General features: G+C 48.5%; 3 protein-coding genes across 8 annotated transcripts in view; 1 reads left to right on the top strand and 2 right to left on the bottom strand.

Moving 5' to 3' along the window:
- MCM3AP (minichromosome maintenance complex component 3 associated protein) overlaps nt 1–8,703 on the bottom strand; it is a 55,767-nt gene extending 47,064 nt beyond the window's left edge. For 2 of the 4 annotated variants that reach the window (XM_049627670.1, XM_049627672.1), the window contains exons 1-6: nt 8,377–8,473; nt 6,598–7,907; nt 6,143–6,366; nt 3,859–3,937; nt 3,482–3,626; nt 2,184–2,374 (exon numbers count right to left, since the gene is read on the bottom strand). In XM_049627670.1, the coding sequence (XP_049483627.1) occupies nt 2,184–2,374; nt 3,482–3,626; nt 3,859–3,937; nt 6,143–6,366; nt 6,598–7,810 (1,852 nt within the window). In that variant the 5' untranslated portion in view covers nt 7,811–7,907; nt 8,377–8,473. Of the gene's footprint in view, nt 1–2,183; nt 2,375–3,481; nt 3,627–3,858; nt 3,938–6,142; nt 6,367–6,597; nt 7,908–8,376; nt 8,482–8,614 lie in introns of those variants that run through there. The other 2 variants (XM_049627671.1, XM_049627673.1) reach the window with 2 other exon arrangements.
- A 34-nt stretch (nt 8,704–8,737) lies between these two features.
- YBEY (ybeY metalloendoribonuclease) lies at nt 8,738–18,264 on the top strand. Of its 3 annotated transcripts, XM_049627676.1 has the most exons (6): nt 8,803–8,884; nt 9,536–9,786; nt 12,170–12,298; nt 12,813–12,873; nt 13,310–13,378; nt 14,744–14,836. In XM_049627676.1, exons 2-5 carry the CDS (start codon nt 9,577–9,579, stop codon nt 13,366–13,368), a joined length of 459 nt encoding a protein of 152 aa, XP_049483633.1. In that variant the 5' UTR covers nt 8,803–8,884; nt 9,536–9,576; the 3' UTR covers nt 13,369–13,378; nt 14,744–14,836. The 3 variants fall into 3 exon arrangements, with proteins under 3 accessions (XP_049483634.1, XP_049483633.1, XP_049483631.1); XM_049627674.1 differs by lacking the exon at nt 12,813–12,873 and having other exon boundaries at nt 14,744–18,264; XM_049627677.1 differs by lacking the exons at nt 12,813–12,873; nt 14,744–14,836 and having other exon boundaries at nt 8,738–8,884; nt 13,310–14,072.
- Nucleotides 18,265–18,706: 442 nt separating this feature from the next.
- CC2H21orf58 (chromosome C2 C21orf58 homolog) overlaps nt 18,707–26,610 on the bottom strand; it is a gene marked incomplete at its 5' end in the record, with an annotated part of 11,259 nt that continues 3,355 nt past the window's right edge. Inside the window, 3 exons of the mRNA XM_049627654.1 lie at nt 18,707–19,350; nt 19,755–19,927; nt 20,460–20,643. Coding sequence (XP_049483611.1) covers nt 19,305–19,350; nt 19,755–19,927; nt 20,460–20,643 — 403 coding nt within the window. The remainder of the gene's footprint in view (nt 19,351–19,754; nt 19,928–20,459; nt 20,644–26,610) is intronic.

Here is a 26,610-nt window from a genome sequence, read left to right as displayed (position 1 = left end):
CAACTGAACAAGCCACCCAGGTGCCCCACGCATATTTTTGAAAAGTTAATAGAATACTTACTTTTTAAATAGCTAATATATATACACAGATCACACTCCAAAGGTATTAAAACGTCCTACATAAAATCCCCCCCACTTTCCTCCTGAGTCAACGTGAACAGATCCTTTCACATCTGCACGACTATTTTATTCACACGTATGCAAGCACACTCACATGCGTATGGACACACACACTTCCCACCCTTATTTATACACAAATGGTAGCACACTACATACTTACCACACTATGTTTTTATCAGTTCACAATAAATCTTCATATTTTCCCATAAACAAAGCCTAATCTTCCTCCAGGCTGTTTAGAATCCTGCTATGTGGACAATCAATTCCCAATCTTTGCCATCACAAACAACCTATGTGTGAATCTCACACACAAACATATGTGTGGTACTGTCCATGGGACAGATTCCTGCACACGAGTTGCTGCGTCAAAGGCACAGGCTTTCCTAAGGCTAAAAGATACTGCCAACTCTCCCTCCTCCACAGGAGTGCAGCCGTCCCCAGCCTGCCCAAGGACACAGCATCAGGGCACAATATGGAGATGCCACTCTGGGAGGTGCATCGCTGTGGGAGAGCGTGGGCACCTTTCCCTATGTTTAAGAGCCAACTGGTGACACAGCTGACCCTTGAACCACATGGGTGTGAACTGCACGGGTCCACTTACATCTACAATACTATAAATGTACTTTCTCTTCCTGAGGATTTTTTTAATAATGTTTTTCTTTTCTCTAGCTTACTTTACTATTAGAATGCAGTATATAAAACATATAACACACTAAGCGCGTACTAATCGACTGTTTTTGTTATCAGTAAGGCTTCCAATCAACAGTAGCCTATAGGCAGGTAAGCATTTGGGGAGTCAAAAATCATATGTGGATTTTCCAACTACAAGGGAGACCACACCCCTGACCTTGTGTTGGTCAAGGGTCAGGTATACTTTCTTTTCTGTAACTTTTCTGACCACCTACTCATTTCTCTATTGAGTTAGTCTTTTTTTTTTTTTTTTTTTTTTTTAGAAAGAGAGAGAGAGAGAAAAAGAGAGGGCGCCTGGGTGGCTCAGCTGGCTGAGCGTCTGACTTCAGCTCAGGTCATGATCTCATGGTTCATGGGTTCGGGCTCCACATCGGGCTTTGTGCTGACAGTGCAGAGCGTGCTTGGCTGCTTGTCTCCCTCTCTCTCTGTCCCGCTCCTGCTCATGTTCTCGCTCTCAAAAATAAACGATTAAAAAAAAAAAAGCACATGCGAGTGGGCATGAGCATGGGAGGGGCAGAGTGTGTGTGTGTGTGAAAGAGAGAGAGAGAGAGAGAGAGAGAGAGAGAGAGAGAGAATCCCAAGCAGGCTCCACACTGTCATTGCAGAGCCTGACGTGGGGTTCAAAACCACAAACTATGAGATCATGACCTGAGCTGAAATCAAGAGTTAGATGCCTAACCAACTAGGCCACCCAGGCGCCCCCCAAGGGCTAGTCCTTTTCACACTGATTTCGACAATTCTTTCTGTATCAGAGAAATCAGCCCTTTATGATAAGAGTTACAGATTTTTCCCCTGGGTTGACATTTCTTAGTTTTATTTGTGGGGATTTCTGTCAAACAAAACATTTTGATTTTTGTTTAATATGTGCTTTCTAAATGTCTAAAAACTGCCCTTTAAAATGTTTAATTTTAAAAAATGGTTTATAGATTTTCTTCCAAATAAAATTCAAGGGGCGCCTGGGTGGCTCAGTTGGTTAAGCGTCCAACTTCGGCTCAGGTCATGATCTCACGGTTCGTGGGTTCGAGCCCACATCAGGTTCTGTGCTGACAGCTCTGGGCCTGGAGCATGCTTTGGATTCTGTGCCTCCCTCTCTCTCTGTCCCTCTACTCCCACGCTGTCTCTATCTCTCAAAAGTGAATAAATGTTAAAAATAAATAAATAAATAAAGACATATCTGCATTACATCTACATCCATGCTCACCTTCTTGGGAAACTAGTAAACAACAAAGTTACATGCGGCGCATCGGAGGCCTAAGGCTCAATGTCAGTGAGCCTCCACAGACAGCAGTCACTCCCTCCTCACAGCTCCCAGAATGACCTTATCATGACCTTAGCGAGGTCTCTGAACCTCTGCTGAGATGCACCCACAATACCTTGTCGCATGATCCTGTCTCTCTGGTCAAGCAAGCGGTACTTCTCCTCAGATGTCTCAGCCACGGTGCCTATCAGGGCGCTAAGAGATGACACACATGGCCCAAGACCCTCGGAGCCCTCAGAGCCCGAATCAAAAGGGTCTCCCTCAAACTGATGGGTCTTTAGAAGACTTGGCTTCTTCACTGGAGAGCTACAAAGAAAGTAACACATTAAGGGTCTTGTATCCAGCAAGCATTTCTGTCATTTCCGCTTCCGGATGCTTTCCTTACTCAAGATTTTCTGCTCCTCCAAAACTGAAACTAAAATCACTAACAGGAGACGATGATAATCCTAATGAGTGTAAAGGTGTTACTATTTTTCACTGTGATTTTCAAATTTTGAAACATTCCATACTTTCTAAAAATGAGAGGAGCCCATTTAAACATGTGAAATGAACTTCCGCATATTTCTATCTCAAAAAAATGAAATTCAGCCTGGGGGGGAAAACCACTTTAACACCATGAAGAAATCATGTGTCTACATGTTTTCATACATATCTTCATTCCCGCAGAAGGATGTACTAAAAAGACATGAGCACTGCTTCCCAGCTTCCCCATTTTCTACCTGGCTTTCAACACTCTGGGAACTCAAATGTTGAAGATGTGACTGGCTGAGGGAGAAGAGAAAAATCAAAAGCAAATCAGCAATTAAAATGCTAACTGCAAAATGAAAGTAAGGAAATGATACGCTGACCAAAATACACCAAGGACTAAAGAGCAGCAGCCCGCTCTGTGGAAGGAAGAGAGGATCATGCGGAAAGGGGGCTGGGGAAGGAGGCTTTGCGAACAGATATCCATTGAGGCCATGTGAGGCACACACCATGTCCCCACTCTGGCCTGAGGGCTGTACACTTGTATAGTTCCCCAGCTATAATGTGGCCAAAAGGAAGACTGCCTCACCATGATAAGCTAGACCTACAGAAGGTCATACTGGAAATTGCTAGAAGTAGCTACTAGGAAAACTTGGTTATTACAGCCAATTAGACCTCTCAAGGGAACAAGTTGCTTCTTATATACTGAGTACAACAGCATGAGGCATGGAACTGAGTGGGACGAGCCCAGTGGCCGTCTCCCCCTTGCCCTCTCGCCACGTCCTACTCTCCCTCTCCCAGGCCCCCATTCCCCATGAAACCCTCCTCAAGGGTCAGCGTATCATCCACTTCCCAGCCATGCTCTGGCATGACTGCCATCAAGGGCACAGACGTCAAGGAACCCACACGCCACCGTGTCCAACAGTCCTCAGAAAGAACCAGCCACACCTTTTACTCAGGAGGCTGACAGCTGCAGCCCTCCCCACAGGCTTGCTAAGAGGGGAGTGCTGAAAGGATGCCTCCTCCGGGCCCTGGCCAGTTTCGCCGTCACCTGGCTTCTTCTCTTTCAGGGAAAAGGGCTTCTTATTGGGACCTGAGGACACAAGAGCACAGAGTTTATGAACCACAAGTCTGACACTGGATTTTACTTGTGTTTGAAAAAGTAATACTCTCCTAATTGTTACGGGAGATTCCAAAGCAGCCCAAAGAAACACTCTGAGACACAGGATCCACGGACAGCCAGCCCCGCCCTGGTGCTGGGGAAAGCTCAGTGGGCAGACCATGCAGAGCACTGGAACCCACACCGGGAGTAACCGGGAACTCACTCAGTTTCTTCTTGTGCCAAAAGACAGCCATGTCCTTATGCAGACTTTTCCCCTTCTTCCTAGCCAGGGCTGCAGATGCCTAGGGAAACAGTCCACACCACAACGTATGAGGGCGTCAGACCAAAGGAAATGAAATTAAAACTTCAAATGCAGTAGCAGAATTTGTACAGTTTTGTACAGAGCGAAGCCTCCATCCACTACATGTTCTGACCATGCAGTCTGCCTCCAGTCACAGCGGCCACGGTCCTCACCTCTCTTACCTGTCTCACAGGCATGGATTTGCTCCTCTCCTTTTTGAAAGTAAAAACTTTACTGTGATAGAACCCACAGATTAGCCTTGTTGGCATTTGGTGAGGTGACTCTCACCATCTGATTACACATACAGTAATACAGTAAATACATACGGTATTGGATAGATTGCCAAGTCACACTTTAAGACAAAAAAAAGAGAATGACACACGTGGGATACATTTTATCACAAAATCAAGTACGTTTTAGTATACCCACAGACAAACCTATGAAAAGGTCTAGAAAAATACACATCATACTAGGTAACCGTGCTTGCTCCCAGGTAACAGGAGAGATGAGGGTAATCAGGAGACCTCAGCATTTTATGTATCAATGAACTACTTCCTACGACAATGTATTTACATACCTATTTCATAAATATTTTTTTAGGGTTCAGCTAGAAAAGTACATCTCAATAGTCAAATACCTTCAAAAACAAAACAAAAACGAGGCATATGACCCAGCACTTCTACTTTAAGTGTATACCCAAGAGAATGATAGGAAATATTTGCACACCTGTTCACAGAAGCATTATTCGAAATAGCCAAAAAGCAGAAACAGCCTCTGTCCATCGACAGATCAATAAAGAAAAATACATCTACACAATGGAATTATTATTCATCCATAAAAGGAATAAAGTACAACCACACAAACACTGAAAACGTGATGCTGACCAAAATAAGCAGGACAAATACTGTGATTCCACATAAATGTAATTTCTAGAATAGGCAAATTTAGAGAGATAGAAAGTAGATTAAAGGTCACCAAGGGCTGGGGGAAGGAAGAAATGGGAAAATACTACTTAGCGGTTAGGGTTACTGTTTGGGATGATGAAAAAGTTCTAGAAATAGATAATGGTGATGGTGGTACAACACTCTGAATGTAATTAATGCCACTGAATTAAAAGAAAAAAAGAAAGAAAGAAAGGAACAAACAGCAAAAACTCTAAAGCTATGCAAGTATTTTGGCACAGAACTTCTACTCTCAGGAATTTAAACAAAGGATGTAAACCAATCAGAAATACATGTACAAAGTGTCCACAAATAGAAAATTAACCAGGTAAGTAAACAGGACAGAATGCCATACAGCACTTAACAACTCTCTTCTAATTAGGCTATTGGTTTCAGAAAATACTAAAGATTACAACCTGAAAACATAAGCAAACAGTATATGCAGCATGATCCCATTTGTGTAAAAACAACGTGACTATGTGTTTACAATGATATTAACTAAAATATTCATAGTTCATTTCAAATATTCATATTCATTTGGTTTTTTCCCCTACATCATCACTTAAAAGAAGTATGAAAACATGCTTTCCACTTTACAAACTCTAAAGAACTTACTTTTTCCCCACAAGAAAATTCAGTAATAATAATAAAAACATAACGCAACATAGTGTGAACAATCCCTGTATGCTTACACCCTACAACTAATGCGTCATGCATATATGTGCTTATATACCTATTTAAAGTCAAGGTATAAACCAAATAAGTAATGTCAGTTATCCTGGAGGATAGGATTACATGGGGATTTATTCGTATCGTTGGAATGTTTACAGTGATTATGTACTATGACCAAATAAAAGAAAATCAGAAACAAACAAGAAAACTCAATTTTGAAAAAATGCTATGTGATTATAGAGCCAAGTTGAGAATAAGATATCTGAGTGCTTGCCCATTCTAGCAAGTAAGCGATAGATTAAAATATAAGTTTTAATGGGGCACCTGGGTGGCTCAGTCGGTTAAGCATCCAACTTCAGCTCAGGTCATGATCTCACAGTTCGTGGGTTCAAGCCCCAGATCGGGCTCCTGACAGCTTGGAGCCTGGAACCTGCCTTGGATTCTGTGTCTCCCTCTCTCTCTGCCCCCCAACCGCTGCTCACACTGAACATTAAAAAAAGTTTAAAAATAAAATAAATAAAAAATAGGTTTTAAAGTGACAAAGGTCACTCGAACTTTTTCTCACTCACATTAAATTTGTTGGAAATACTCACATGATCAAAAAAATATACCACGGCAAGCTTTTTGCTGCGCCTGGTATAGATGCGCTGCACTTTAGCAATTTTACCAAAGTGTTTCTCCAAAATGGTTCTGTCGTTGAGATAGTCAGGGATGTTCTTGCACTGGATAGCTGTGATTTCAGCAGGAGACAAGCCTCCAAGACTGTCTGTGCTCTCGCTTCTTTTACTTTGACGCCCAGGTGTTCCTCTTAGAGACTCTAGGGATAAGAGAACGGGCACAAAAACGTAGCAGATGTCACATCTCAAATAGGAAGCACCAACTATGTAAGAGCAAAGTAAATGTTTATAGATACAAGACATTTTCTTCGTATGTTAGAATTCCTAATGTTTACAGGAAACTTACCAGAAACATTAAACTAAGACTCGGGGAAATTTACCAAGAACAAGCCAGCAGCATTTACTGGATGGCACACATTTTTAGAGCTCACCTTCTTTTTTATCTCTATTTTCAGTTTCCTCCTCCTTCACACCTGGGAGACGGGAAAGTGCCGAGGAAGACTGACTCCCTCCTGGGATGGCCACAGGGTCATTTTCCCCGGACTCAGTACAACCAACTTCCTTTTTAGATTCCTTGTTGCCAAGACGACCTACTTCTTTATTGCTTTTGAAGACATCCTGTATCGTTCGACCAAACAAGGTGCCTCCCCGGGGTCGATTCAGGCGGACAGGTCGTTTATCTGGAGGATGATCTCCCCTTGACAGAGCATCCACATCTTCTGCTCCATCATGGCCATGCCTCCTTGGGGAGCGATCCTGGTCCTCCTTCCTTTTCAGTCCTTTCATGAGGCTGGGAAGTGGCTCCATTTGGGATATACCTTCTTCACAACCTTGTCTGACCCCGGTTTTGCTAACCGGGTAGGGTTCTCCCAAAGACCCTGAAGATATGGGGAAGCTAGTGAAGCTACTATTAGAACTTCCAAATAGTGATTTAGGGCCTCTCTTCTCTTCCTCTACATTTTGGTTTGACAAAGCAGAGGCAAAGGCAGATGATGAATTATTACTGTTAACTGGTTTTGAAAAGGTGAAATTTGAATTGCTAGCTGTACTTGCCACCTGAGAAAAAGAAAATGGTGCCAGTCCCCCAGGTCCGCTACTAATTGGGTGAGAAAATGTGAAAAATCCAGAAGTAATTGGACTCTGAGTTTTCTCAGGCTCAGATTCAGCCCCCAATATTGGTCTGAACACTGAATTTTCCAGAGGTTTAAAGCTAAATTCTGTTTTCCCAAAACCAGAGCTTGTTATTTCTCCAGTTTCTGGTCCAAATGTAGAAGTACTTGGGAAAGTCCCAAAGTTGGATGATTTAAAACTAAATCCTGGGTTTCCAGGCACACATGAACTTGAAGGCCCAGAGGCAGCTACAAAGGCTGGAGTGTGTTCAAGTCCTGAAAACAGTCCAACATTTGAGGTCTGGGAAAATCCTAACGTTTGTGCTGAAGAAGAATGACTTACTCCCGAAGATGTTGGAAAGCTGGATACCTGTGAAAATCCTGACGTTTTCCCAGATAACGTATTGCTTTGTCCGAAAGGCGAGGGCTGACCAAATCGAAATGGCGGCTTAGCCTGAAATGTTCCTATGGAACTACTGGAAGATGCTGGAAAAACCCCAGGCTGCTGCCCACTGAAAGGATTAGTTGGGTTCATCTTCTGATCCAAGGTAGCGAATACTATGTGTACACAAGTTGTTCTCTTCTTTAAACAGTCTGTTCAACTAGGAAGCCACCCTCATCTTCACAATAAGCTGGAAGACAAAAATTCAGATCATCACAGCTATGTCCTGCTGGAAGACTAAGAAGATAATTTTTAATCACGTCACACTCTAAGAATAATGGAAAACTGGGCAAATCAAAGGGTTAGGTATTATTTTCTGAGAGCCAGTGGGGGGTTTGTGGGGAGGGCTGGAGTAGAGGGTGGAGAAATAAATTACTTCGTTACTGGAGATTGAAGCGTGATGCTTCAGACTAAGGAAAAATTCAAATCATTTTCTGAACTGGTAAATTCACGAAAAAACTCAAATAACAACAAGAAAATGAATGTAGTCACACTTTTAAAGAGAGGAGTTTCTCCAAACTTATTCCAATCTCCATAGCAAGAAAGCTACAGTGTAACGCTGTTAAGAACATTAGTGTTGCAGTGTTTTCTAATTTTCTCCCAGCAACCAGAACACTAAATGTTCTTCCCAGATATAGAAATAAATTGTGTTGCCATACCTGCGATGACCCAGAAACCGGCTCAAAGGACGAGTGCCCCCGCAGAGAGGCCGCCCCCAGACCCGAGAAGGGCCAGGAACGGATGCCGCGCAACCAGAAAAGTCCCGCCCCCGGCCATCGGCGGCCGCCCGCGCCCCAGGCCCGCCCGGCAGACTACAGGGGCGCGGTGGCGGGGCGGAGAGATGGCGCAGGGGAAGAAAGCGGCCTCCACTCAGGTCGGGCCCCACGCCGCGCTCACCATCCGGCTCAGGGACTCGGAGACCCGCCGCCTGCCGCCGCCCCGAGGCCCCTCGGCGCGCGGCCGGAGGCACAGACACGGATCGCAGCCGCCGGAGCCAGGCCTTCGCTGCGCGCCGCGGAAAGAAAACGCAACGGACCAACTTCCGGCCCTTCCGCGCGGCTCGGCCCCACACTGACTCCGCCACACTCTGGTTCCGCCCTCCAGCCGGAAGGCCTGAGGGCTTCCGGCGCACGGGATGTCAACGGGGCCCCCCTGGCTTCGAACCTGGTAAGTGAGCCGGTGGCTTTCTCTCTAAAGTGGAGCGTTGTTCGCACCCCGCGTGCTGCCCGTAGCCTGCGTTGGGAGCCTCGGTGCCACGCTGAGTGGTCCCTTGGGAAGCCCCCGACCCACCCCCCACCCCCCCACCCCCCACCCCCGCCGTCCCCCTAGGACTCACGCCCTTCGGCCCTCCCCCTCCCCCTCGGCTCACACACACCTCTCCATAGCACCCTCCCACGCTCCCCCCCATATCACCCCACACCCCCCCTCCCCCCACCCCATACCCCCCCCCTCCCCCTCACCCTATAGCACCCTACACCTCCCCCTCCCCCCATCCTGTACAACCCCAGTCCACCTCACAACTCACCGTATTCTTCCTCCACCTCCTCACCCGCGCCCCAACCCGGTTTCATTATTAATGGCCCCTTCCTGACTACAGGTCCTAATTTCCTACCTGCTGTTCCATTCTGGCAGGCCTGACTCTAGGACTTCCTATTATATTCCTTCATTTTTGTATCTTTCTTATGGTAAAATGTAGATCCCCTTAAATTTTTCAGTGAGTTTCACAAAATAAAATGATGTGATGCCTGTATGTGTTTTTTATAGAATTTATTGACACTTTCAATTACTGATTTGTGTTCTTTTAAACTTTGACCACAGGCTCCTTTTTAAACATTTCTAAAGGGCATGTTGTTCTGAAAATGAGTTTGGTGCTTAGAAATCTGCAACGAGCTGTCCCCATCAGGAGAGCGCCTCTTCGCAAGAAGTTGGAGATTGTGAGGAGTATATTAGGGGTGCAGAAATTTGACCTGGCTGTCATCTGTGTTGACAACAAGAGTATTCAGCACATTAATAAAATCTACAGAGAGAAAAATCTGCCAACAGATGTGCTTTCCTTTCCATTTCATGAGGTAAAAAGTATTCTCCTCTTGTCTGGCCCACCTTCTGGTGTAAATACTCTGATTTTTAAGTTTTATTTTGAAAACTTTAAAATAGGGGCACCTGGGTGGCTTAGTCCGTTAAGAATCCAACTCTTGATTTTGGCTCAGGTCAAGATCTCGCCATGTGGAGACTGCTTAGGATTCTCTCTCTCTCTCTCTCTCTCTCTCTCTCTGCCCCTCCCCTGCTCTCACTCTATCTCTAAGTAAATAAATAAATAAACTTGAAAAAAAAAAAAAGAGAGAACTTTAAAATATACACATGAGGGGAGCCTGGGCGGCTCAGTCAGTTAAGTGTCTGGCTCTTTGTTTTGGCTCAAGTCATGATCTCATGGGTCTGTGAGTTAGGGTCCCTCTTTGGGCACTGTGCTGACAGCATGAGTCTGCTTGGGATTCTCCTCTCTCTCTGTCTCCCTCTCTCTCTGCCCCTCCCCTGCTTGCACACTCTCTCAAAATCATAACCATTTAAAAAAAAAAAGTGTACACATGAGTAGAGTGCGGCATGACCAGCCCCTATTGACCAATACCCATCACCCAGGGAGAAAAAGCGATTGGTGCCATCCTTCCGAAGACCGTCAGTGAGTTTGAAGGGGAGTGAGTGCTTCTGCAACTGTGTGATTCCATAACAAGTATGGTAGGGTTGAAAAATTTTAATAACACTGAAATTTTCACCGAAAATGTAAAATAACACTGAAGAAATATTTTCTTCTTTTTTTAAATGTTTATTTTTGAGAGAGAGAATACGAGTATGGGAGGGGCAGAGAGAGAGGGAGACACAGAATTCAAAGAGGCTCCAGGCCCCGAGCTGTCAGCACCAACCCAGATGAGGGGCTCAAACCCACAAACCGTGAGATCATGACCTGAGCCAAAGTTGGATGCTTAACCAACTGAGCCACCCAGGTGCCCCTGAAAAAATATTTTCAACAATAAAAGATAGTGATTAGGTTATGAGCTGCATCATGAAATGACTCATTCAAAGCCATTATTAGTAGGAGCATCCAGACCTTTTTGGAAGGCAATTTGGCAATATACTCCAAGAGCATCCGAAACATATGTGTACTCTTTAATCCACTAGTGTCACATTTAAGGATGGTAAAGCAAGAAAAGGAAGAAGACAAAATGTTATAAAAATGTGAAATGTTCAGTTGATTTTTTTTCCCTGATGGGGAGGAAACACCCTAAATACCCATCCACACGTGACTAGCTTAGTGTGAACAGGCCTCAGATTAATAGACTGGGGGTTTTTTGGTTTTATGTAGGAAGATGTGGAAGATTGTTTAGGACAAAATGACAAACAGAACAGAAATACAAAATTGGACTGATGTGGATTTGTGTGAGTGTGCACTGGAAAGGATGAAAGAAGGAAAGTAACTCCTTTAACAAGGTGGAAAAGATGTGGGAATGTTGGGGTTCAGAGCTGACGGCCAAGAAAGAATTCTTGAGGCATCTTTGGTGCCAAAAAGGTAGTTTTATTAAAGCACAGGGACAGGACCCGTGGGCAGGAAGAGCTGCACTGGGGTTGTGAGGAGTCACTGATTTTACACTTTCAAGTCAGGAGAGGGTCAGGGACAGCGGAAACCTCCAAGGAAATTTGGAAACAAGGTTTCCAGAGCCCTGAGGGGGTTAGCTGTTGTAAGAAGAAGTTAATTTACTTCTGTCTTGTAAAACCTTACTTATGAGACCCTTCAAATATATATCAGGGGACCATATGCTTGGAGGATGATGGCTAACCTGTATCTTGGGGACTAGAGATGAAGGAAGTTTCCAAAGGAATTTCCTTTTTTTTTTTTTTTTAACGTTTATTTATTTTTGAGAGACAGAGTACAAGCGGGAGAAGGGCAGAGAAAGAGGAAGACACAGAATCCAAAGCAGGCTCCAGGCTCTGGGCTGTCAGCACAGAGCCCGATGCAGGGCTCAAACTCACGAGCCGCGAGATCATGATCTGAGCTAAGTCAGACGCTTAACAAACTGAGGCATCCGGGCCCCCCTCTAAAGGATTTTCTATATGTTTAAAGAAGGCTTACAGGATCCTGGGGGGTCAGGCTAAGGTTGCCTTTTGCCCCTAGCAAAGTGTCATCATGGAGGCAGCTGAGCTCATAGAGGAAAGTCACTCTGCCTGTTTCAAGGGACTGTCAATAAGCTGTAAGTTGTAAGGAAATGGGTTTTTTTTGCCTTTGTTCTCCACATCAGAAACATCTGAAGTCACTCGTAAACAGTGGCTCTACTGTGGTTCCCCCACCCCTCACCTGCCTTGGGACTGATGAGTAGGGGTCTTCCAGAATGAAATGTGTAGGCCTGTTGTCGGGTTAGTGTTCCTGAGGTCGTGCTCTCCGAATCTGTCTTTCCTCATTTATAGAATGTAAAAGCAGGTGAACTTCCCCAGCCTGATTTTCCAGATGACTACAATTTGGGTGACATTTTCCTAGGAGTGGAGTATATCTTCCAGCAATGCAAAAGGAATGAGGATTACTATGACGTCCTTACCGTAAGTGGGAATGAGTGCTGGCCCCTGATGCCGCAGCCGTGTCCTTTGCCCGGGCCTGGGAAGAGGTCATGGGTGGGACGCCGGCACCCCCACTGCCTCCCGTGTGGGACAAGGATTATTGGGGGAGGGAGACCTACGAGTAGGGGCTGTACCCTCTCTCGTCATCTGGCAGAGAGAGGGAAGAGCCTAAGCCGAGCAGAGCCTAAGCCGAGCAGTGTTGGGTGAGAGGAGAGGACAGGAAACATGTCAGAAGCTCCCGGAAACAGCCTTGTTTTTCCCTTTTACCTCTGGAGTTCAGCAGGCTGTGTAGCTAACTCAGACCTACTGAATAAGCTCCTTACAGAACTGTCAAAGTAGATGGGATTGTAGCCTCTAGGACCTTCCGGATCCCACTCTCCTCAGCTGGATGCAAAAGAAAGGAGGGGTGGTTCTGCAGAGCGATCGTATTTTAACTTCCTCATGGATTCGATTGAGGTGTTTTTCTTTGACCAGACAGCCCCTGAATTATCTCTAGGGGATCCTGGAGCTTCTGTGTGACTTGAAGCAGAGCTTCCCAGCAAGAGCCATTGTGACAGGTGTTGGGGGCCTGCTTTCTGGGGTGGGGGTGGACTTTCTGGGAGCAGGAGCCCTGGCACAGACAGGACTGCTCAGCATGGGGTTCGGCTCCAGAGTCTCTGCGGCCGGCAGCCATGCACCCCACAGGCTGCGGTGGGCATCCACTTCCGGCACCCCCTGCCACACCCCAGAGATCCAGTGCCTGCAGGGGAGGGCCGGCCCGCCGCTCCCACCACCCTCATCCCCCCACGACAGGGCTAGGCCAGCCACTCTCCTCCTGGCCGGCACTCCACTGCACGTAGGCACCCCTCACAGCCCCAGGTACCCTCCACCCCTGGGTTCCTAACCTCCCACCACGCATGGGCTGAGTTCTCCCTGCCTTCCCTGCTTCTCCTCCTCTGGCACATGGCCTGCTCGTGATCAGTCCGTGAAACAGCTTTTTAATTTTTCTGACAGGTGACTGCCACCCATGGGCTCTGTCACCTGCTGGGCTTCACACACAGCACGGAGGCTGAATGGCAGAAGGTAGGAGCTGTCCTCCGGTCCTCCACCATATGCACAAGAGGGCACACCAAGAACCGGGGCTGCCCAGCTATCTCCTGCAGTCAAGTATGAAGACCAGATTTGGAAAACAAAACAAAACAAAACACAAAGGCAGTAAATTAAGGAATTTTATAAAAGCCTATTTCACAAAAAAAGACTAGCAGTGTTTAAAATATCGGGCTCCCCCAATGCTACTAACTGTATTACTTATTCACTGTTGAAAGGAACGACTGAATAGAGAGACCAAATTCTGTAAGTTCTATAAAACTCTAATGGCTTAAAGTTAAAAAATCTTTACAAGAGAAATTGTGATGTTATTGATCAGTTGGGAACTCAAATCATGCAGGCATCTGATCGGGACCTATCGGGTAAAGTTACTTAGCCATTTGTATCCTTCAGAAGTGCCAGTGTATCTACCCCATGTATAAGGTTGTGTGCTGGTATATGTACATGTTGTTTTTAATAAGCTCACGTTACAGTCGGTTGAGCGGCCGACTTCGGCTCAGGTCATGATCTCGCAGTCCGTGAGTTCGAGCCTCGCGTCGGGCTCTGGGCTGATGGCTCGGAGCCTGGAGCCTGCTTCCGATTCTGTGTCTCCCTCTCTCTCTGACCCTCCCCCGTTCATGCTCTGTCTCTCTCTGTCTCAAAAATAAATAAACGTTAAAAAAAAATTTTTTTAAATAATAATAAACTCATGTTATATCTGTAGTCAAATAATTGGGTTCTCTGGAAGGCATCAAAAAACTTTTTCAATTAACAAGAGTCCTTGATACAGTTGTCCTCACATCCAGTCTATCTCAGGCTGGGTCGCCTGTGGCCACACCCTCCAAGTCATAGACTGACCCTGATGAGGCCCCTTCGCCCCCTTCTGGCAGCATCTTGGAAAGTCCATGTTGTCACCGCCAGCAGGGACCCCAGCCCTCCTGGGACTTCCTCACCCCCCCCCCCCCCCCCCCCCCCCCCCGCAAGCACTGACCACCCTTTCCCCCAGGAGGGGCTGTCCTCATGTGTCCCCCTCCCACATTTCCTGGGCCCAACTGACTTGTCTGGCCTGTTCTGCAATTCCAAATAGGGACTCCTCTTCTTTTACCCAGGGCTGCTACTTCAGCCCCTGGCCCCCAGTCCCTCCTGCTGTCCCCACCCGTCACCCCACAGGCAGCATGTCCATACTCCCTGTGCAGCGCTGGGTGAAGGTGAGCGGAACCAGGTCCTGCACTTTGAATCTGGGAGAGTCCACACAACAGAGGCTCCTCATGCCACAGCCATGGGGACGGGCTTCCCCCAGAGGGCACCCCTGGGGCCAGGCCATGAGGCAGTCCACAGTCACTTTCCATTCCCTTCTTTCAGATGTACCAGAAGGAAAAGCAGGTTCTCGAGGAGCTGAGCCGGCGCACCGGGACCAGTCTCCAGCCCCTAAGCAGGGGCCTCTTCTGACTGCTGGAGGCCCAAGATGTGAGTGGCACCTGAGGGACTCTCCAGCACACAGGGACACCATGTGGAGGGCAGACGGACCCTCACCTTCGGGCCCTGAGGACCAGGCACGCCACCAAACTGAGAGCTCTGCTGGTTGCTACTGCCCCGTGGGGCTGCAGAAGTGACTAAGTATAAAAAGTAATGTCCATTCATGTCTTCATTTGGAAGCCAGCAGACATGTTATTTTCAGTATTGCAGATAAGATAGTTCTAAACTCTTAGAATGGAGAGGTGGAGCACAGGAACTTCGTCCGCCTGGGGTTCTGCCTTTGGCGAGAGGCATTCCTCTCTCCTGCCTGTGCAGCCTGCGCGGGAAAATCAACCAGGCGGCCCAGGGCGGGCATGCCCCTCACCCTCCTTCCTACGGGAACCCTGTTGGATTCGGTCCCCGCTTACCCCTCAAGAGTGCTGTGACCTGGTACCTTCATGAGGGGAGACACAAGGCTGACCCTTAGGGTGGCCGCAAGGCCCAGGACCACCTCAGTCACGTGACCCACAGCAGCCATCTCCCACCCGTCCCATCTCGTGAGGCGGTTGCAGCCCCGGCTCAGAGCTTTGCCTGTGGACTCTACCTAAGGCCTCTTTCCTGACGTGACAGGAGCTCTCGAGCCCTGTTGGCCCCGTTCACCCGCTGAGCGAAGTTAAGTGTCTCCTGGCTCCGGGGGAGCCCTGAGCTCCAACTGCCACATGCCATCCTCTTTCCTGTGTTTCTTGCCTTGTCCTCTGAATATTAAACCCAGGAGGCGGCACAGACCTTCACCCAGAGCTGCTCATGGGCCCAGGGCATCATGGGAGCAGACCATGGGCTGCTGGCTGAGCCAGCCCGGGCCTCCATCGCTCGGACCTCCCAGGTACCGGTGTTGGCAGCGGTACCGTGACCTCTGCAGAGGCCATGGCAATAAAACAGCCTCTCGGGAACTCTTTGGCCCCAAAACCAAGGATGCTACAATTCTGAGAATTTGGTTTCTCCCATGAATCCATCTCAAAAGGTGAAAATGCATTTCCCACTGGATCTGCCATGTCTCCACTTGGACTTTCCCCAGGCGCTCAGGGACACAGAGGTGGGCTCATGGTGTTCCTGAGTGCTCGTGGGCTCTGCGCAGCCTGCCTGTAGCCAGGGAAGCTGGTTCTCAGTGGAAAGTCGAACAGCAAAGACCAAAGATGACCCCACAAAGCTCTTGGCGTTACGGTTCTTTTTAAGAGAAGGAAGGGGTCCTGAGACCTGCCTGTCCTGTCAGCAGGCATTTTGGATGCTCCCCCGTCTTCCATTACAGCCAACCCCCATGCGTCTCTGGTCACGTGGGGCTCGGGAGATCTGCCAGGGATTGGGCCTCAGAACAGAACTGCTGGGGGCTGGGAGTGAGGGATCCAGCTTTATCAGGCAATGCCTAGTGCTTCCCAGGGGCCTGGTCACTCGTCCCCCCTGCAGCCCATAGCGATGACCTTGGCGTCCAGACCCCAGCCCCCATGCACCCAGACTCCCCACCCCCATCATGTGTGCACTGAGGCTGGCCTGCATCTGTCCTGTCAGCAGTGACCGGCTTTTCATTGGCATCCCCTCCACTGTGAAGTATTGGTTTTTCTTTTTTATTGATTCAGAGGGGTTTTTATATATCATTGAAAACAATAGGGAATGTAAGCCAGTGTCCTTCTGATCTAAATCTGAGAAAAGGCTGCCCCATCCAGCCATGGAGCTCTGTCCCGGCTGTCTCATTCCCCTGGACACTTCTGCCCGCCCCTGAGCTGGCCACAGTGCCCTGATTCCAGAGCTTCTGCAAACCCAGCCTCTGCCAGGACAGGCCCTTCCTCCTGCTCCAGGGGTCCCTTGGGTTCTTGCTCTTTACTCTCCTGTGTGGTCTCCAGATTCAGCTCCTGAGTGCCAGGAAACACTGGAGTCTCGATTAGAGGCACAGTAAGTCTGCAGAGCAGCTGGGACATTTGGGCTCCAGGCCAGGCCTACATGGTATCTCGTTTCACAGGTCTTCGACTTCTCAGCACCCCACACCAAGGGGCAGGAGGGCACGGCCATGAGAAGAAAATGGTTTCTTCACTCATACGTCTTCTGACATGAAGTGCCAGGAGTCTGTGCAGACCCCACAGGTTAAGGGTTCAGTCCACAGCACTGCCCCCACTTTGGAGCAGGGTATACACGCCTCTGTCCACCTCTACCACAGATCAGGGGACTGCGGGGGGTTGGGGCTCTGGACAGAAGTGGGGGTGAAGACCAAACCTGTAGCTCTTACAGCACACAGTCACGTTCTGCACAGCCAGCCTCCACCCCGTGCTCCAGGCACTTGGAGCTCAGACCCCCCTCCCAGGCAGGTTTGTAGCAATGTCGGAAGTTGTGACTGCTTCCATGTTCACGGCTCTCTTCCAGGGCCTGCTGTATCCTCTTTAGCGTCCCCAGGTCAGCCTGCGCAGAACCAAGGGGACCCCCGCTCCCGTGAGGGCTGCCTTCACCCCTGTGCCCCACATCAACTGTGACCCCACTTGATGCCCAGTAGTGCCTTGCTCTGTCCTGTCACAGCACCTGGACGCTCCTCGATGCAGGAAGATGTTTCCTTTATCCCTGTGGACCGAAGGCTCCTGAAACCCTTGTAATTTCTTGGGTGATAGGCATGTCTTTTGTTCTGAGGCAACTCTTAGGGGCTCCTGGGGGGCCCCGGGCCCCCAGAAAGACCTGCCATGATTGGAAGCTTGTTAACTTTTAGCCCCTTCCTCCCATCCCATTCTCCAGAGAGGGAGAAGGGCTGGAAATGCAGTTAGTCTATCTCACGGGCATGCCTACGAGAGGAAGCCCCCATAAATCCCAGTAGCGCAGGGTCCCAAGAGCCTCCAAGTGAGTAAACACATCCACACTGAAAGGGTGACACACCCCAACTCCACGTGGTGGAGGCTCCTGTGCAGGGGACCCTCCCAGACCTGCCCCACTCCTTATCACATCCTTCAACTGGCAAATGTGTTTCCTGAGTTCTGTGAACAGCTCTAACAAAGTAATCGAACCTGAAGAGGGGGTCATGGGAACCTCTGCTCCCTGACCCAGCAGGTCAGGAGCAGGGACAAGTGCACTCGCAGCTGGCGAGGGAGGTGGGGGGCGGTCTTGTGGGACTTCATCCTCATGCAGGTGGACAGTGTCAGAACCGAGTTGGATGGCAGGACATCCTGGTGATGCCGGAGAGGACTGGTAACTAGGAGTGACAGAAGTGCCTGTTCTATGTGTGAGTAAAGGACATTGACGAGGAAGGACTGGGTTTTCCTCACTCGAGTCACAGACAAAACTGAGTTTTTCCAATTTATCAGGCCATCCAAAGACATCCAACTTCTGTTAAACTTCCTCCCTGTATTTAATTAATAATTGTGTTGAGAAATAAAACCCAATTGTGTTGAGAAAAGCCATGTTAGAAAACATCAACATTGGGACGCCTGGGTGGCTCAGTCGGTTAAGCGGCCAACTTCAGCTCAGGTCATGATCTCACGGTTCGTGTGTTCAAGCCCCACGTCGGGCTCTGTGCTGACAGCTCGGAGCCTGAGCCTGCTTTGGTTTCTGTGTCTCCCTCTCTCTCTGCCCCTCCCCCACTCATGCTCTGTCTGTCTCTTAAAAATAAACATTAAAAAAATTAATAAAAAAAAAAGTCAATGTGAAAATCAGCAATGGAGTCAGACGTTTAATTGCCTTTCACAAGAGATGCGTGTGCCAGGCACGTGGTGGGGGCCCCTGCCGCCCTCCCGCCCTGGAGGCATCCTGACCGCCACGTGGTCATCCCCTTCCCCGGGCCAAAATCCCACGAGCCTGCAGGGTCCAAGGAGGCAGGGCTCTCGCTGGTGCAGAACTTGGGGAAAATAGGTTTTCCCAAAAGGGGTAGATGAAAACAGCTGTAACATTTAAATGTGACATTCATGTGAAAATTATACTAACATGTCAAGGGAACATCATTCCACCAAGAAAAAAAAGTCACAGAAAATGAAGAAGAACTAAAGGTGACGTTCACACCGGAAGCCCTGACAGAACCAAAAGGAACAAATGCAGAGAAAGCTCCCTTTCCTCAGCCATCTTCGAAAGGAACCATATTCAACATGGTGTTTGACTTGTAGAAGGAGCCACGCAGACCCGCATGGAAAGATACTCTCCCACGAGAGATCCCCGCCTGCTGTCTGCTTCACTTCTTGAGACTGGCAGGAGCCCTCACCTCGGCCGCTCGTGGCAGGCAGACCTCCCAGTCGTCGTCATATTTGACTTGTTTCTGGTATTTCTTCCACAGGAAGGTTTAACGGTTTATGCGGCTAACTGGGCCATCCCTCCTGGTGAAATCCCTGTATTTCCTCATGCCTGGCAGTCCAGCATCCAGGGCCGAGGCTTCAGGCCTCTGCCGGGCCTCCCCGACCACACCTGCTGGGGAACTGGGACCCTGCTGCTTACCGAGCCCACGCGTGGAGTTTCACAGGCCCGGAGCCTGTGTGGGCAGGATGCCATCAGATGCCACCCTAGGAAAGCCAAGATATCGGGGTGCAGTTACTGCCCTGGCCTGGCTTACAGACACCATGCTACAGGTGAGTCGTGCTGCCAGAGCTCAGGTGGGGGTCCCCACAGCCCTGCTCATACTCCCAGCACCACTCCTGCTGGGCTGGACAAATGACCCAGGCTACAAGCAGCTTCCCTGGAGGTGGGCATGGGGTCCATTTTCAACCCTCGACCACCACAGGCTGATCCTGCCAAAGACCCACCTGCCTCCCTCTGGAAGACAGCAGGGCCTTTCCAAATTCCCTGCTACAGCCTACGGACCTGACAAAGACGGGGGTCCCCTGGCTTGTCAGCAGGGGTGGGGAGGTACCACCCAGGCCCTAGGGTACTCCCGCTCCACAGACCCAAGAAGCTGCCCTTGACTTACCCACTAAGGGCTGCCAAGGAGGGGCCGGCCATGTGGTGCAGGAAGCCGGAGGCAGGTGGGGGGATGGTGGCTGGGACCACTGGGGGCCACATGGAGTAACCCGCCGGGGAGGCCTGCAGCCGGGCTGGGGGTGCATAGTGGTGGTGGTGATGCACGGAGGGCGGCTTCTGCCTCTGGGCTCACAGGAGGACAGGGGTAACCCGCTGTGGGTACTCAGCACAGTACACACACTGGCCCGTTTCTACAGGGACAAAGGCTGCTCCCTGGGTCCACCTTTTTCCCTTTGCCTGCTTTCTAACTAAGGGGAGGGGGGGCGGTCAGAGCCCAGGATTGGCATCAAAGAGAAGAAGGGTAGAGGGAGTTGGGGTGGAGGGGTAGAGGGGGGGGATGGAGGAAGAGAAGGGGGGGGGGGCAAGGGAAAGATAGGAAGAAAGAAGGGAAGGGAGGGGAGAAGCCCAGGCTCCAGCAGAGCTCACCCGGCTCTACGAGACAGCTTTCTGGGCCCCAAAATGCAGAACTCATCCCGCATCTGGGTGGGACTGGGAGCAGGGGGTATTCACAAGCGGGTCATGGACCCAGGAGTCAGAAATGTGCTTCTCAGAGTTGCACAGATACACAGACTTCCAGAAGAAAAGCCATCCAGGTCCTCTGGCTTTGATTTGGCCCGTCTCCTTTGCCCTGGTGCCCGTCCCCAGCCGAGCCTACCTGTGGGGTGGAATGCAGAGGGGCGGCCTGTGATCCCCCAGAGGGCAGGGCTTTGAGCATCAGGTTTTGCATAATGATCTGGTGCATCTGTGCATTCTGCATCAGCATCATCTCCACCATGTCTGAAGGAGAGGCGGGAGAGGCTCTGTCATTCACATACTGCATGCAGATTCTCAGGCCACTCCTGAGAACAAAGCCTTAGAGCATCCCGTTTGTTGAGACAGATGCAGCTCTCTATCAGCAAGAAGCCCTTTCAGCACAGGTGTCTTTGTGCAGGGCTCGGGGGTGGGGGGTGGGGGCGTGTTCTGAGGTGTGAAGCTTCTAGGTTGGACGATGTATGTGCTTTAACATGTACGGGGCGCCTAGATGGCTCAGTCCGTTAAGCGTCCGACTTCAGCTCAGGTCATGATCTCACAGTCCATGAGTTCAAGCCCCACATCAGGCTCTGTGCTGACGGCTCGGAGCCTGGAACCTGCTTCGGATCCTGTGTCTCCCCCTCTCTCTGCCCTTCCCCCACTCATGCTGTGTGTGTGTGTGTGTGTGTGTGTGTGTCTCAAAAATAAACAAACATTAGAAAAATTAAAAATAAGATAAAATGTTGTCGCACGTGTCCAGTTGGGCTCCCAAGAGGCTGCTCCACTTTGCACCCCTCCTATCGGCTTCTTCACGTCCACCTGTGCTGCATGGTGGCCTCCAAAAGGTGTGTCCACGTTCTAATCCCCAAGACCTCTGAATGTGACCTTATTTAGAAAAGGGTCTTAAAAAAAAAAAAAAAGGATCTTTGCAGGTGTAATAAGAATCTTGAGATCATCCTGAATTATCCAGGTAGGCACTAAATTCAAGGACAAGTGTTTTCAGAAAGAGAGGCAGAGGAGGTTTGAGACAGCAGAGGAGAGGCCACGTGGAGATGAGGCAGAGAAGGGAGCCACGCGGCCAGGCCAGGACTGCCTAGCGCCACTGCTGGATGGACCCTCCCCTGGAATCTCTGGAGGGAGCCTGGCCGCGTGGCCACCTGGATTTCAGAATTCTGGTCTCCAGAGTGAGAGAAAGTACATTTCTATTGTTTTAAGCCCCCAGGCCTGTGGTTCTTCTTACAGCCACCCCAAGAAACGAACACATTCACCATTTCTGGATACTATGAAACAGGTGCGTTTTTGTCAGTGTGAGAGGTGAACATGAGTTCTTTCACAGCAGCCAGGCCCTAGAAATGAGGCAGCCCCAGGCTCTGTCGGCCTCCCTACAGACGGTCCCAGAAACCACTCACATTCCCAGTCAAAGCAGAGGGGCCTGGCGGCCTGGGGCGGGGGCTCCTGCAGGCGTGGCAGGACTGGGGTGAGCAGCAGGCAGCAGTCCTTTTGGGCTAGCCAGGCCTCAGTAATCACATGAGCCAATTCCTCAAAATACATCTTTCTCTCTCTCCAGACACATCCTGTTGGTTCTGCTTCTCTGGAGACCCTCGACTGACAGGTTTTGCCCCAGGCCTGGGAGCAATGGCGGTGGGGCAGAGACCCAGATTCCCATGGCAACAGAGCTGTGGGAACTCTTATGCCCGCAAGATAAGAAAGTGGAGGGGCTGAGTCTGGCAGCTCCATTCTGGGCAAAGACCCTTGAGGGGACCCATGTGAGTTTGGGCCTGGGCAGCCCCATTCTGAGGCAACAAGCTTCCCACCACCTTCAGGGAAGCTTCCCCAACCAGCCCTGGGATTCCCTCCCACTGAGGAAAGATTGGAGGAGAAGAGTCCAGAAAGGGCCTCACACCATGTTGTTGCCTGAGGATAAGGGACACACATCAGTGTTGCAGGGAGCTAGGGTCTTCCCCAATGGCACAGGGCCAAATTGATACCCATGACAAGAGATAACACCAATCCCTAACTCATAGTACACAAAATCTATTCCGGGGGGTCATAAATCTAAATGAGAAAAGGAAACAAAACTGTAGAAGAACATCTCCACGACCTTTAGTGGGTAAAGATTTCTTAAACAGGACAGAAAAGGCACTAATTCATAAAGGAAAAAGCCTTAAAAACATGTTCATCCAAGGACACGACGAAGAAAGGGAAAGGCAGGCCACAAAAAGACTTAACGTCTGCTTTACATGTATCAAAAAGGATCCATGTTAGAATACATGAACCAATGAGAGAGGCAGATGACCTGAAAGAAAAATGGGCAAAATACTTGAATGGGCACTTCATGAAAAGGATGTTTACAGCCAATAAATATATGACAAGATAACGTGCAAATTAAAATCACAATGAGCTACCATGACCTGCCCACCATGACATTCCCTCCTATGAAGTGTAAACAGATACTACCACTTTGGAAAATTGTCTGGCAGTATTTCCTAACCCAAACATCTCATCCCTAGGCATGTGCCCCCAGAAATGTACATGCCCATTCACCACAAGATAAGACCGTGTGGTGGCACCAGCCAGAAAACAGTGGAACACCCAACCCCAAAAGAATGGGCCCATAATTTGTGGGATAATAACATGATTGGATAGTGTGGTCAGCTGAATGATAGACCCCAACAGGTACATATCCTAATGCCTGGATCCTGTGATTTGTGTTTCATTACATGGTAAAAGGGATGTTTTTAAGAGTCTCAGGATGGAAGCAATCCAAGCATCCATTGGCAGGCGAAGGCGGTCCATCCATATGATGGAGTATTATTCAGCCTTAAAAAGGAAGGAAATTCTGACATCTGCCACAACATGATAAACCTCAGACATGTTATTCCAGGTGAAATAAGCCAGTCACAGAAGGACAAACGCTCTACGATTCCTCTCATATGAGTAATCCAATTCAAAGAGAGTAGGATGGTGGGGGCTAGGGGCTGGTAGGAAGGGGAAGTGGGGAGTTGTTCAATGGATACAGTTTCAGTTTTGCAAGGTGGAAAGTCCTACAGATCTGTTGCACAACAATGTGAATCTAGTTAACACTACTTAAACGTGTAAGATGCTAAGTTTTATGGGGTTTTTTTACAATTATTTATTTTTATTTTTTTTTAAACGTTTTTTATTTTGAGACAGAGAGAGACAGAACATGAATGGGGGAGGGTCAGAGAGAGAGGGAGACACAGAATCTATTAAGCAGGCTCCAGGCTCTGAGCTGTCAGCACAGAGCCCGAGGCGGGGCTCGAACTCACGGACTGTGAGATCATGACCTGAGCCGCAATCGGACACCCAACTGACTGAGCCACCCAGGCACCCCTACAACTTTTTAAATTGATTAATTTTTACGAAAGAATCTTGAGATGAAGAGATTATCCTGTATTATCTGTGTTAGCCCAATGTAATCACAAGGGTCCTCAGAAAGTGTTGAGAGAAGATAACAATCTAGATCTGAATATCCAGCTAAACTGGTATTTAAGAACAAGGGGAAATTCGGGCGCCTGGGTGGCTCAGGCAGTTAAGCATCCATCCGACTCTCGATTTTGGCTCAGGTTGTGATCTGACAGTCAGTCATGGGATGAGGCCCTGTGACGGGCTCCACACTGAGTGTAGAGCCTGCTTGGGATCTGTCTCTCCCCCTCTGCCCCTCCGGGCTTGTGCTCTTTCTCAAAAATAAATAAATAAATGTTAAAAAAAAAAAAAAAGGGGGGGGGGGGGGGCGGATAAAAACATTTGCCAGAAAGCAAACACAGAGGGAGCTTCCAGAGTCTGTTCTAAATGAACTTGGAAAGGATTTCAACATGACAGAAGTCAATTCCAGAAGGGCGGTCTGAGATTCAACAAAGGTAAGTGGAAAGACAAGGTAAGTTCAAACAGTATTTCTGTATGAAATCATACTAGGGAGTTTTCCCAGAGGACAAATAGGGAGCAGTAACAGCCGAGCCAGAGGAGGGGAGCGACGCTATTCCCGGTTCCTGTCGCTGGGGGAGAAGGAGCTCAAGATGCCACTTGCTCAACTTTGTACTAAGGCCCAATAAAGGGAACCAAAAGAAAGGAAAAAAAGCAGAATCAGACCCATAAATGCAGAGAACAGTCTGATGGTTGCTGGAGGGGAGGGGGAGTTGGGGAAAATGGGTGAAGGCAAGAGAGATACAGGCCTCCAGTTATGGGGTAAGTCATGGGAATAAAAGGCACAGTACAAGGAATACGGTCTATGATATTGCAATTTTTAAAAAGACCACCAGTTCTCCAAAGTGGTTGTTAGAGTACTTTTGAGAGTTCATATTTTTACATTCAAATACTTGATCTGGTTGAAATTTGTTTTGGTATAAGGAGTTGGAGGCCTGACATTAATTTGTCTAAATAGCTAGGCACGTATCACACATTCCATTTTTTACCACTGATTTTTTTTTATTTTTTTTTAACGTTTATTTATTTTTGAGACAGAGAGAGAGACAGAGCATGAACAGGGGAGGGTCAGAGAGAGGGAGACACAGAATCTGAAACAGGCTCCAGGCTCTGAGCTGTCAGCACAGAGCCCGACACGGGGCTCGAACTCACAGACCACTGAGATCATGACCTGAGCCGAAATCGGCCGCTTAACCGACTGAGCCACCCAGGTGCCCCTACCACTGATTTTTAATGACACCTTTTCTCTCGGAAGGCATACAGGCATTCGCACACACGTGGTTTCGCTCGGTTTGCCTTTGGAACCTGACAGACTACCACTAAGGTTCATCTGGAAAAACCAGCAAAGAGGGATGGAGAGCCCTAGCAGGACCGCCTCTGAGCGCACAGGCCGGGCCGTGCTCAGCAGCTCCTGGGCACCTTCTAGGGGCCGCAGCGTGGACAGCACCCCTGGCTGAGTCACGGGGCAGCCTCTGCGCCAGGCCCGGCACACATTAACAACCTTGGATGGAGCTACGGTAACGAAACCAGTTCTCTTAGTCGCTGGGACAGAATGGAGAACACTGACCAGAGGATTCCACATGCAGGTCTGCTCCTAGACCCTCATACCATTAGTTGTCAGGGAGGAAGCTTCTGGGGGGTAAGCGTGCTCACTGCTCCATTAGTGATGGGTTCATGGAAATACACGTCTGTCCGCACTCATCAGACTGGACACTTTAAATGTGTGCAATTTGTCATCTCGATAAAGTGGTTTTAATCTCAAATATTTAAAACTCATTTAAAAGGAGAAACAATTTAGCCAAGGTGTTCATATAGCTAATAATCAGATGAGCTGGGATTGGAGCCCCTTCCACTCAGTTCCCGGTTCTTGTTTTCTTCCATTGGCAATATCCATCATACGAGATAACTTTTGTTAAACTTAAAATTATTTTCATGTTGCTAATATATAGCTTCAGTTGAATAGCCAAAAGCTGACCCTAAATGACTATCCTGTTTACAAAAATATTTTTTGTTTCGATAGAGAATTTTGTAAACCCATAACAGTATTAATAGGGGACACTTACCTTCCTTTGTCAAAAAGTTTTTAATTTTGTTCACATTCAAGTTAGTCAGCATACAGTGTAGTAAGGATTTCAGGGGTAGAATCCAGTGATTCATCCCCTACATATAACACCAGTGCTCATTCCAACAAGTGCCCTCAATGCCCTTTACCTATTTAGCCCATCCCCCCCGACTTCCCCTCCAGCAACCCTCAGTTTGTTCTCTGTATTGAAGAGTCTCTTATGGTTTGCCTCCCTCTCTTTTTTTATCTTATTTTTCCTTCCCTTCCCATACGTTCATCTGTTTTGTTTCTTGAATTCCATATGAGTGAAATCATATGATATTTGTTTCTCTCTGACTGACTTACTTCACTTAGCATAATACCCTCTAGTTCCATGCACGTTATTGCAGGTGGCATGATTTCATTCTTGTTGATAACCGAGTAATACTCCATCGTGTGTGTGTGTGTGTGTGTGTGTGTGTGTGTGTGTGTGTGTACCACATCTTCTTTATCCACCACATCTTCTTTATCCATTCATCCATCAATGGACATTTGGGCTCTTTCCATAATTTGGCTATTGTCAATAATGCTGCTAAAAACATTGGGGTGAATGTGCCCCTTTGAGTCAGCATTTTTGAATCCTTTGGATAAATACCTGACAGTGAAATTGCTGGGTCATAAGGTTGTTCTATTTTTAATTTTTTGAGAAACCTCCATACTGTTTTCCGGAGAAGCTGTACCAGTTTGCATTCCTGGAACACTTACCTTCCTTAATACTTCCTGACCTTTGAGTGGGGAAGGCCTGGAGAGG

The sequence above is a fragment of the Panthera uncia genome, chromosome C2 (assembly GCF_023721935.1).
Source record: "Panthera uncia isolate 11264 chromosome C2, Puncia_PCG_1.0, whole genome shotgun sequence".
Lineage (NCBI taxonomy): Eukaryota > Metazoa > Chordata > Mammalia > Carnivora > Felidae > Panthera > Panthera uncia.
This window is presented reverse-complemented; position numbering and strand designations above follow the sequence as displayed.

Bases quoted from the DNA above. Each gene is read 5' to 3' on its own strand.
- YBEY (XM_049627677.1), top strand. From the start codon at position 9,577: ATGAGTTTGGTGCTTAGAAATCTGCAACGAGCTGTCCCCATCAGGAGA. The intron at 9,787-12,169 runs GTAAAAAGTATT...CCTCATTTATAG, and splicing joins TTTCCTTTCCATTTCATGAG to AATGTAAAAGCAGGTGAACT. The intron at 12,299-13,309 runs GTAAGTGGGAAT...TTTTTCTGACAG, and splicing joins ATTACTATGACGTCCTTACC to GTGACTGCCACCCATGGGCT.